A 12,099-nucleotide genomic window follows, 5' to 3' on the forward strand; every position below is an offset into this window, starting at 1 on the left:
CATCTGCCCCCCTTCTCCACTGGTGCTATGCTGATTCTCTTCCCCAGAAGATGGGCTGCCTCTCCCAATCCCGGGACGCTCTCTGGAATCCCTCTGGATTTTGCTCTCTCCCTCCGGCACTGATGGCAGTTCCCTAACAAACTCCCATGATCCCTAGCTAACAGGTCCAGAGGTCAGGGATGATGGGAATTGTAGTCCCAAAACCTCTGGAGGGCTGAGTTTGGGGATGCCTGACCTAGATCATAGCAGCTCTCACTATTTGGCCACACTGCATAACTATCACCATAGGAATCTTTCCATTGATATTCCAAAGTATCTCCAGGAAATCTAAATTCAATGCATTGTTACTTGGAGCGAAAATATGTCTGTCTTGCTGGTTGGCAGCACAGCTCTGCAAACTGCTGTGGGCACTTCTAGACTGTCCCCATTTTAGGGTGGCAAACGGGCCGGGTTCCACCCAACTTTAGGGAGGCCCAGTGTTTGTGTGTGTGAGTGATGTCATGCACGTGATACGTGTGTGATGTCATGTGATGGGAGGAGTCCCAACAGAGCCCACTATGGTCACAGGTAGGCCAGCCAGGGCCATGGGAAGGCCCGCCAGGGCCTGTCACAGTCTTAGGAAGGCTTGGTGGGGTCTGTCATAGCTGCATGTAGGCCCAGTGGAGCCTACCACAGGCTGCACAATATTGAGAGGGCCCGACCCCCTCCTTGTAAAATTGGGGGGTGCCCCCCTCCGCCTGTAAGGTGGGATTCAATCACACACCACCAAATTTAGGTTTCACATTCAAACTTGACTTGAAGGTCTTGTGCACCAAAAGCACTCCCACTTAAGATCAGATTATTATTATTATTATTTTGCGATAAAGAAAGTGTTGGGGAAATGTACTGGGAAGATGATATTGGTGCACCCAAGCGATCAGAATGAATGCTGAATGCACAGGACATCTGGAACGGAGCATTTGAGAATTTATTTTCACAGGTGTGGCAGAGGATTATTCTCTCTCTCTCTCTCTCTCTCTTTAAAGGAATTCCCAGTCCCACTGAGTTAACATTTATACATAATCCTATTTGCTTAGTGAAAAGAGAAAAAGTTAGCTTTGTACCTGTTTCATCTTGGTTGTAGGGGAGGGCGAAGGTTTTTTTAATCTCTATTACCGTGGAGGGCAAGGAAGTGCCTGAGTTAGCAGCAACTGTTTTATCTCATCTCAGCTTTTCGTTCAGCACTTTTTGTAAAGGGGGGGGGGGGCAAGTAATGTCTTAATACTTTTGACAAATGTTTAAGAGGAAACCCCTGAGAGAGCAGAGAGTCCTCCTTCCGAAGGCCAGTCTAATCAAACAGAAGGCTCATTGCGGTTGCTGAACTCAGCAAACAAGAGACTGATCCCGGCGCCAGATAGATATATTATGTTCGACGCCAGTTGTGAGCTTCGGAGGTGCTGCGCATCCTTTCTCCCAGGAACACATGCCAACAAAAGGGCGACTCTCTTATATACATATATATTTGTATCAGTGTGCTATCTAGAGACGAAGTCTTCCTTGCAAAAGAAAACTGTCAAGGCCCAAGGAAAGCAATTACATTGGGCTCACTTATCGGCATTGTAAAATGTTCTCTCTCTCTTTGCCGCGTAATTGTCATACATCAGCTCATCTGGGAACGAAAGGCCTTCAGTTCTGTTGATTACGTGGTTGTGATCTGTTATAAATTACGTTAAAATGCATCCACGAGGCCATCTGAGGGTGAGAGAATCCAATTACAGGGGGAGTCCAGGAAAGGGAGAAGGGAGCTCCCTCCCAAACGACTGAAATTGGATTTCCACCTTTCTTCAAGAAATGAAAGCTCTCTTTGCCTACCATTCAGATACAGAATGCTGACACTGTTTTGACAAGGGGGGTTCTTATTCATCAATGAGTGAGCAAGTACCTTAGCCAGTGCTTGCTGCTTTGCAAGCACAAATGCAACTTCGCACTGATCAGAGTGATGCTCTGCTTTGTTTGTCATCATACTTCAGCAAGCAGGAGCCTTGCCGTGTCAATGTTCTTGCGTTGACTGCATGCAAAAAAGGGGGGTGTTGCTAATAGGAATGTTTCCAAATAATTTGGGGGAGAATTATAAGCACCTAATTATACATAAGGGACGCGGGTGGCGCTGTGGGTTAAACCACAGAGCCTAGGTCTTGCCAATCAGAAGGTTGGCAGTTCGAATCCCCGCGACGAGGTGAGCTCCCGTTGCTCGGTCCCTGCTCCTGCCAACCTAGCAGTTCGAAAGCACGTCAAAGTGCAAGTAGATAAATAGGTACCGCTCCGGCGGGAAGGTAAACGGCGTTTCTGTGTGCTGTTCTGGTTCACCAGAAGCGGCTTAGTCATGCTGGTCACATGACCCGGAAGCTGTACGCCGGCTCCCTCGGCCAGTAAAGCAAGATGAGCGCCGCAACCCCAGAGTCGGCCACGACTGGACATAATGGTCAGGGGTCCCTTTACTTTTACCTAATTATACATCTATATCGCTATGCACAAGCACATACAGATGCATATCTATACACATACCTATCACTTTTATTTCCACCCTTCCTTCATGTAAGCTTGTTTCCGGCTGCTGCAAAGAGTAGGACACAAACCAGTCAATTCAAGTTACAAGAAAGGAGATTCCAGCTTAACGCCAGGAAGAACTTTCCGGCCGTAAGAACTGTTCGACAGTGGTACAGACTCCCTTGGGATGTGGTGGACTCTCCTTCATAGGAGGTTTTTAACCAGAAACTAGATGACCATCTGTCATGAATACTTTAGTTAGGATTCTTGTGGGGGTTGGACTAGATGACCCTCGAAGTTCCCTTCCAACTCTACAATTCTGTGATTCTGAGGAGCTCAGGCTGTTAACCAAAAAGTGCAAAGACATGGTGCAAATTACACCCAGGCGCAGTTCAAAAGACAACAGCTTGCTCTTTTTCAAGTCATTCAGAATACTTTGGACTCAGACAGGCACATGAACTTGTAAGATGCAGAAAATGATGCAGGAATTCAGGAAGAAACTGTATCCCTCCCCTCCGTCGGTATTGATGCGAGAAATACTATCAAATAGACACCCATGGTACTTGGGTAACGGCACCCACACAGCAATTATAAGGGATACCAAACTGACCAGATCTCTACTTTAAGTTTACGAACTTGATTTTTGTAGTTCAGCGGCATTCACAGTTCTCAAAATGTAGCAGTGTAGTTCTTGGCTGTTTGTCCATGTAAAAACACATACAGATTCAGTCTTGGAAGTGCATAAAACTATGTGTAAATCACCTTGAGATGATTTGCTTAGAAAGTGATTAATAAATTGATGATAATGGAATACAACCATAATAATATATGTTTTGTACTGTGTACAATACCAGTGTTGTTATTTATACATAGAATTATGCAGACAAAGCATGTGATATTCATCGTGCTTCATCACATGTAAAACTATGAGAAACTTGCAAAAAAAAATATGTACAGATTAATACCAGAAGACAACAGAATTGAACCATGAGTTAACAAATATACAAAGGAATCTTAGTCAGAAGACGGCTGTTTTGCAAGACCATCATTTGCAAGACCAAATAATGCCTTATCTATGGGAAATAGCATGTTTCCCCACATACCAAATGTTATGCTTTGGCCCTCTTGGAATTTTCTCTCAATAGAAGTGCAACCTTCAGAGTTACCATCAGAACTGTGGAACAAAGTTGAAAACAACTGAACATTTTCTGTGGGCAAACCTTCCGCCCGCCCGCCCCACCAGCGCACAGAAAGAAACCTGATTGTGCAGAAAGGCTCTTAATTAGCATGATTGCTACCGAAAGAATGGAGTATTTAAATCTCCATGTTGAAACAAAAGAGGTATTTGCTCTGCCGTGAAAGTCCAATGATAAAACCTTATAATAACGGGTAAGTGTTCGGGATATGCAGACGGTGCCAATGCCAGCTTGAGCCTAATTAGTTAGGGAATCAAGGAGAATTTTAAATGTTAATTAGGTAAGAAGCATCCTACTGTATGTGCCTAATTTACTGTACAGGATTAATTTATCTGAGCTAGCATGAAGCAATTAAGAAACCCTGATTATATATTCAGAAAGCTTGTATTAACATTCCCATAATTGACAACGTATTGATTTATATTCTTCCAGATTGCACTTTGTCTTTTTGCTTGAACTTGAAACCTGCCAGCGATAATCTTAAACGTTTTCAGCCTGCCTGGACATTTTTCAGAAACCAGAAATAATGGTGGCGGTTGTGTTTATTTTGAATGTGGCTTTACGGCAGGGAGTGAGCAGGATTGGGTACTTGTGGGTACGCGTTAGTGCTTCTACTGTATAATGTGCAAAGTAGCCACACAGGTTTTACTTCCTTGCTTACTCAGTCAAAGCTGGCGAAGGGGAACTACAACTGGAACATCTTCCTCCTGTCTCTTTCCATGGCGAATCCTTAAAAAAAATAATGCAGCCATATCACCGCTTATAAGGACAGAAGCAAATAAATGGTGAAGTTGTGTACCTTCTTGTCTGTAAAAAGTTGTGCTTTGCAGATCAGTTTCTTTTACAGCAGGTGTGCCAACCTCTTTCTTCCCTCTCCCCACCGGATGTTGCTGGACTACAGCTCTCATCATCCTTGACCGTCAGCCATGATGGCTGGTGGTTGATGGGAGTTGGAGTCTCAACAACATCAGAAAGAGCCACAGGTCCCATCTTTACTGGTTAATCCCAAACAGGTTGTTTATAGAATCAGTATGATATTTTATTGATAATTCACTTGCCTTTATTGTGATGGGTAATATGGGAAAGTGGTAAAGTGGTACCCTGGGCTACAGACGCTTCAGGTTACAGACTCCGCTAACCCAGAAATAGTACCTCAGGTTAAGAACTTTGCTTCAGGTTGAGAACAGAAATCGTGCGGTGGGAGCGGGAGGCCCCATTAGCTAAAGTGGTACCTCAGGTTAAGAACAGTTTCAGGTTAAGAACGGATCTCCAGAACGAATTAAGTTCTTAACCAGAGGTACCACTGTATAAATATCAGAGGATTATAATGAAGAGCAGCTATGCTGGATCAAACCAAAGGTTTATCTGGTCCAATAGGTGGGCAGATGGCATCGTCCCTAAAACAATTTGTGCATGTTAAACTTTTTGCTAACGGCTTGCATCTGTTATTTCCTTTGCTCCAGGACTCTGAATTTGACCCGTTGAAGTTTACTAGCCTAATTGAATGCGAGGAGCCGAATAACGACTTAAGCAGGTTTCGAGGCTTCATGTGAGTATATCCTTGCAATTTCATCCACAGTTAAGAACAGTCCTGCAGGTTTAGACTGCAATCTTCTGCACACTTACCTGGGAGTAAGGCCCGTCGAACTTAACTTCCGAGTAGACATGTATGGGCTTGCACTGTCAAACCTTTGCATAGTGAAGTTCGCGAGTCTTATGAATCGTTTATGGGAGGAGAGGGTTGTGATGGAAATGAATTTGACGGGGGTAGTGAACATGTGACTGATGGCGTGACTTTTGTTTTTTGCTACATCTTCGTACCCATCAGCGGCTCAGGAAAAAGCACAAAAGGGTACGAGTTGCATTTGGGGAAGGCTTAAAACTTGAAAGTGTTCCAGTAGTTGGTGGAAACGGAACCTGAGGCCGCTGGATGAATTAAACAAGAGCTACAGTGAGGGTGCTAAATTATGAAGCAAAGCCAAAACCATTTTGGGAAGATTTTTTTTAAAAAAAATACAAATGTACATGGAAAACCTGTTAAGAGGGGATTGCAACTCCTGTTCATCTGATTATCTGACATCAGCAGAGAGAATGGAGAAAAGCTGTTTAATTTCTTGGGTGAGGTTTAGCATCCATCTTTCCATAGACTATTTCAATCCTGTGTCAAAAAATCAGACCTCTGTGATATTCCTAACATTAGAGCAGCCATGCTGGATAAAATCAAGGCTCCCTCATGTCTAGCACCCTCTCTGCTCCCAGAGTTGCCACAGGAGACAGCTTCTTGCTTGGTTTTGAGCTATTGGAGTGGATAGTGGAGTTTATTTTTATTTATTTAAATGGGTTGGTTTATCTTTCCCAGGGGTTACTGGGGATTGAACCTGTGACTTTTTGTGTGGGAAGCAGTTGCTCTAACACTAAGTGATGGCCATTCTTTCTGAATATGTTTGATATGTTGTGAGTCAGCTCAAGCACGATCTTGTGGGGAGCAATTTTTGATAAAAAGTTTCCGTTCTTGGAATTTATTCTCCTCGACTCTCTGGGCAACTTTCTGCTTGCAAAACATATTGAATTCGGTGGCATTTGGTCACTTTCCCATCAGTACTTAACATTTTATTTACTTACTTATGGCGTTATAAAATTCTCTGGGCAGCTTACAATAAATAAGTAAAAGAATAATTGAAATACAGAGTAAGATAGGAAACGTATATCCCATGCCCATAGAATGTCCCACACAAAGTCTTGATCTCCATTCAGGATTAATTCAAGGGTTGTCTCTTCTTCACTCAGCTCAATTAATATTTCCAAGAGGTAGCCATTTATCATATTTAGAAGTTTCGTTTCTTTGTCATTGCCTAAACATAACTTTACCCACACAATGTGAGAGAAACAGAAGTTACCCGTTATTATAACACTTTCTGCTTCGTCTGCCTCTCCCGGTGCCTTTTTCCCATCTCAAAACCATCATCAGTTTTTGTCAGGGAAGATAGTATGACCCCGCTACTAAACTACATTTTGGCTCAGTATTTCCACCCACAGTGACTCTTATATCAGTTTTCCTAATTTATTGAACTCTTGCCTTCTTCGGCAGACCAAACCAAATCTTCCCCAATCAGCCCTTTACAATTCTTTCTATACAACCTATATTCCAAAATAACTGTATCCCACAGATTTCTGCTTTTCCTCTATCTTTCTGATAACATCCACGGTATGTCTCCACATTTTCTGTTTGTGTGCATTTTCGTCCCTGTGGCTTAGTTTTTTTAAAGCTGCTATCATTTGTTTCTGGCCTTGTTCATACGTCACAGTGAACCACAGATAACAGTTTACCAGTAGAATACAAACTGCATTATATAGTCACAGAAGTTTATCATGGCCACTTTGTTCCCCTCTAGTCATCCTGGGGGGAAAAGCAAGCTTGATCCCTGGCTTAGCCGCATATATGAACCAGGGATCCTGATTTGTTTCCCTCAAACCACAGTCTGAAACCAAGGTTTGTTCTTGGCTTACCAGGCCATGGTTTGTTCCCTCCATACACTAGTGGGAAAGGGACACGGGTGGGACTGTGGCCTAAACCACTGAGCCTCTGGGGTTGCCGGTCGAGTCGGATGGTCGGCGGTTTGAATCCCCGTGACGGAGTGCACTCCTGTTGCTCTGTCCCAGTTCGTACTAACCTAGCAGTTCAAAAGCACGCCAGTGCAAGTAGATAAATAGGTACCGCTGTGGTGGGAAGGTAAACAGCATTTCCATGTGCTCTGGTTTCCATCACGGTGTCCCGTTGCGCCAGAACTGGTTAAGTCATGCTGGCCACATGACCCAGAAAGCTGTCTGTGGACAAATGCTGGCTCCCTCGGCCTGAAAGCGAGATGAGCACCGCAACCCCATAGTCGCCTTTGACTGGACTTAACCATCCAGGGATCCTTTACCTTACCTTAGTAGTGGGAGGAGACAACAGCCTAGAAAGATGTATTCAGGGGATACCATTTGCTATGGTTTACTGTGATGTGTGAACTGTTCGATGTTTACCACTATTACTGCTTTGTAGACCTGAAACACTGATACCCTCACCCTTAGTCATACAGAACAGAATGTTCCTGTTTGCAGCATTTGTGATACTAAACCCTAGCAATCTGGTTCCACTGCATTCAAGTGACATTGTCTGTCTAGTACAGGTTTGTGTTGTTCCTAAATGTTTCCATTGCCCAGCAAATCCTTCCTAGAAACTCCATTGTCTCTTGCATGCAGATGGCTTTAAGAGCTTGGATTTTAATAACAACCTAGAATTTTTTTACCAGTGTGTCCCAACCACGTTTCCCAGTGTCGTCAAATTCTGGCCTGTGTCATAACCACTCACTCCTCCATCACGACTTGCTATTTAACAACCTACCTGTGTTTCTTTTGAACCTGGTAGGCCTGTCGCCACATGATCAAGGCATCCATCACAAACTCACCTGCTGTATCTTTTCAATGATTAAATCACTCGTTTCCAGAGCCCAAGCCGAGAAATGTAATTTCTCTACTGCTCAGTAAGGTTCCCTTCCATTTAAAATAATAATAATAATAATAATAATAATAATAATAATAATAATAATGCAACTGGCAATTGCAAAGTCAAATGAATGGTTTGGAAGCGATTGTGATCAGTTCCCCCATTTTATTGCTTTTTTCCTTTTCGCTTGTGTAACTTACCTAGCAAATAGCAGGTGTCATCCGTGTTGTCCTGTGATATCTGCCATCTCTGCACTCAGAAGCAGAGGCATAGGGGCAAACTGCAAACAGCGCCAGTCAAGCATTCGGGACAAAGGGGTCACAACCAGCAGCCTACCTCTTCTGTTCCGTTAGCCACGGTGAGATTTTAGGAAATGATATGTTTAGACTTCCATAAACATCATTTTGAGTCATAGGCGGTTCCTATGCCTGCCATGATCTCAAGGCTTTTCTTGTGCCCTGTAATCACTATGTCATATCAAATACCCATAGCAGACTATTAGGAACATAGGAAGCTGCCTTATACTGAGTCAGACAGTGGGGTCTTTCATAGACTGACTGCGTGTAGAGGAATGGTAGGAGGGACCTGCTGAGGACACCCCTCCAGGGGAACCCTCAGGGGAAGACAGCTCAGTGAGATAGCAAACATTAAAAACTTCCCTAAACAGGGCTGCCTTCAGATGTCTTCTAAAAGTCAGATAGTTGTTTATTTCCTTGACATCTGATGGGAGGGCGTTCCACAGGGCAGGCGCCACTACCGAGAAGGCCCTCAGCCTGGTTCCCTGTAACCTCACTTCTCACAATGAGGGAACCACTAGAAGGCCCTTGGAGCTGGACCTTAGTGTCCAGACTGAGTGATAGGGGTGGAGATGCTCCTTCAGGCATACTGGGCCAAGGCCGTTTAGGGCTTTAAAGGTCAGCACCAACACTTGGAATTGTGCTCAGAAACGTACTGGGAGTCAACGTAGATCCTTTAAGAACGATGCTATGGCAGCTGCTCCCAGTCACCAGTCTGGCAGCCGCATTCTGCATTAGTTGTCATTTCCTTCAAAGGTTGCCCCACGTAGAGCACGGCAGATGCCGTGCTATGGAGCTAGGAAGGGAAAGTCCGTGTCGGTCCACACGAGTGTCTCCTCCCACTCTGTTTTCTGTTTCAATCTTGGCAATTTCCGTTGCGAGCTACTTGGAGACAGGAACCTATCCTTTTAGCTGTTGTTATTTCTGTAAAGCTCCACAGATACTTAGAATAAAGAAAAACCATAAATACAACCACAGGGCTTTGGGTTCTTTGCAACCGGCAGGTTTATGAACTGCTACATTCAACACGAGTCGACTCATGAAACCCCATTCTGTGATGTATTGAGTTAGTCTCCCTAGCGTCAGAGTGCCTTTTATCATTTTGCCTAGTAGAGATGGTGATCGGGAAGGTATTGCCAGGCAGAAAGCATTAAAGTGCACAATAGCTGACTTACCCTATATGTCTACAGAAAGGATTACAATGAGATTGCGCAGCCTAGGACTTTGAGCACCCTGAAGGGCTATATAAATGCTTCATGATCTAGGCAATGATTAATAATAATAAGATGCACTGCAGTCCATTTCTGTATTATTTCACGTCCCAACTCCTTGTGATTCAGTGAGAAGAGTGCTGCACTGGGGTGTATGTTAGCCTCTCAGCCACACACTCAAATCACTTGCTCCATTCCAGTAAGAGTCACCAGTGTGCCTTTTAGTCCCAGGCATGGGGCTCACACAATACTAGTTGTTGAAATTGCTGCACACTAAGTGCTTAATGAGGGTGAAAGAGGAGAGTGCAAAATATGGTCTGACGCTCAACATCAAAAAAATGAAGATCATGGCCACTGGTCCCATCACCTCCTGGCAAATAGAGGGGAAGAAATGGAGGCAGTGAGAGACTCTACTTTCTTGGGCTCCATAATCACTGCAGATGGTGACAGCAGTCACGAAATTAAAAGACACCTGCTTCTTGGGAGAAAAGCAATGACAAACCTAGACAGCAACTTAAAAAGCAGAGACATCACCTTGCCGACAAAGGTCCGTATAGTTGAAGCTATGGTTTTCCCAGTAGTGATGTATGGAAGTGAGAGCTGGACCATAAAGAAGGCTGAGCGCCAAAGAATTGATGCTTTTGAATTATGGTGCTGGAGGAGACTCTTGAGAGTCTCATGGACTGCAAGAAGACCAAACCTATCCATTCTGAAGGAAATCAGCCCTGAGTGCTCACTGGAATGACAGATCCTGAAGCTGAGGCTCCAATACTTTGGCCACCTCATGAGAAGAGAAGACTCCCTGGAAAAGACCCTGATGCTGGGAAAGATTTGAGGGCACAAGGAGAAGGGGACGAGAGAGGACGAGATGGTTGGACAGTGTTCTCGAAGCTACTAACATGAGTTTGACCAAACTGTGGAAGGTAGTGGAAGACAGGAGTGCCTGGCATGCTCTGGTCCATGGGGTCACGAAGAGTCGGACACGACTAAACAACAACAAAAGTGTATTCAACTGATTATCACCTTGTTTGAGAAAGGTATAGGAAGACCTGATTCCAAATGTCTTCTTTTCCCACCCCCAATGGACAATTAACTTTGTCAGAGCCAAAAATGGGAGACTCTAATGGGAGAATTTTGTTTCTAGCTTCGTGCATTTAATGCCCCTCCATTTTTATCTCTGGATCAGGATAGTTGTTCCTTTGCCTCAGTCCCCCTTGCCTGTAAAATGGGAATACTTTATTGAATTGGAGATTGTCGTTAAGGGGTTGTTGCTTTTTGTGAGGGAAAATGACCCTTTTCATGCAGGGCCTTCTCAGTTGAGGCACCTGACCATGGGACTGCCTCTCAAATATCTGAGAGATCCTTTCTTTCCCCGTGGACTGTCTTGGGTGTGAAAATTGGCAAAGAATACCCCTTTGGGAGCTCTGCTACCCTCAGAAATTTGAGAGGTGGTGGCCCAGATCAGGGCATTCTCTGCAGTGGCCTCTAAGCTGTGGAATTTCCTCCCCACTGAGATGCATTGGGCAGCTTCATTGTATAGCTTTTGTCCTTTGCTAGCCCCACTCTGTTATTCTGATTGTAAATTGTTTTAGCTGATATTAATATTGTATTTTATATTGCTGCAACCTGCCCAAGGACTTTATGGTGAAGGGCTGGTAAGAAATCTTAATAATAATAATAATAATAAGCCTCTTCATTGATGCTCTTGAAGTAGTTGGTTAAGGTGCATCTCTTCCACGTTTTATTTACTTTAATTTCCAACTGCTTGTGGGTTGGTTTTACGGGTTTCTTTTAATTGCTCTTTTTATAGTTCATTTTACTTATTTGAGTTGTCTGTTTTAATGTTGTAAACATTGGGAGTTTCTAAAGGGCCAAAAGGCAATATATAAATGACTTCCTAGAGAAATATAGTTGTATTGCAAACTCTTCCGTAGGAATTATGGTGAAAGTTGTTAAAAAGCAGTAATTTCTCTTCATTTTCAAACCTTAAATTTTACTGAAGAGGGGAGAAAACTTCCATGTGAAAGCTTTGTGAAATTCCATTGAAGGACAACAGGCAAGAGATGGAATGGGAAATCCCTGATTATTGTTTGTAAATTGATTATAAAGATGCTAAGGTTGATTTTCCTGCCTTCTATAGGTTGGTAAGGAATGAAACAAGTCCTCTGCTGCAGTTATGAAATGTATACATAAGTTGATATCTCTTGTGCTTTTGCAGCGTGCATAGAAGTGGCAAAAAGGTTGCGCTGAGTAAAGAAAACCTTTTGCTGCGGGGATGTACGATTAGAAATACAGAAGAAGTCTCAGGAATAGTCATCTATGCTGGTAAGAGGCTGCCACCCTTTACCTTGTGCTTTTACACTTCGTTCCTTTTGATCACCCCC

The 12,099-nt window shown here is 43.7% G+C and overlaps 1 protein-coding gene across 1 annotated transcript in view; it reads left to right on the forward strand.

The window, feature by feature from the left end:
* Positions 1-12,099, forward strand: part of LOC308476374 (phospholipid-transporting ATPase VA-like) — a gene marked incomplete at its 3' end in the record, with an annotated part of 86,428 nt that overhangs the window by 72,686 nt on the left and 1,643 nt on the right. Inside the window, exons 4-5 of the mRNA XM_081003917.1 lie at positions 5,186-5,271; positions 11,934-12,080. Of these exons, the coding sequence (XP_080860043.1) occupies positions 5,186-5,271; positions 11,934-12,080 (233 nt within the window). The remainder of the gene's footprint in view (positions 1-5,185; positions 5,272-11,933; positions 12,081-12,099) is intronic.

Source organism: Podarcis pityusensis (assembly GCF_964106645.2).
Source record: "Podarcis pityusensis genome assembly, chromosome: 4".
NCBI lineage: Eukaryota > Metazoa > Chordata > Lepidosauria > Squamata > Lacertidae > Podarcis > Podarcis pityusensis.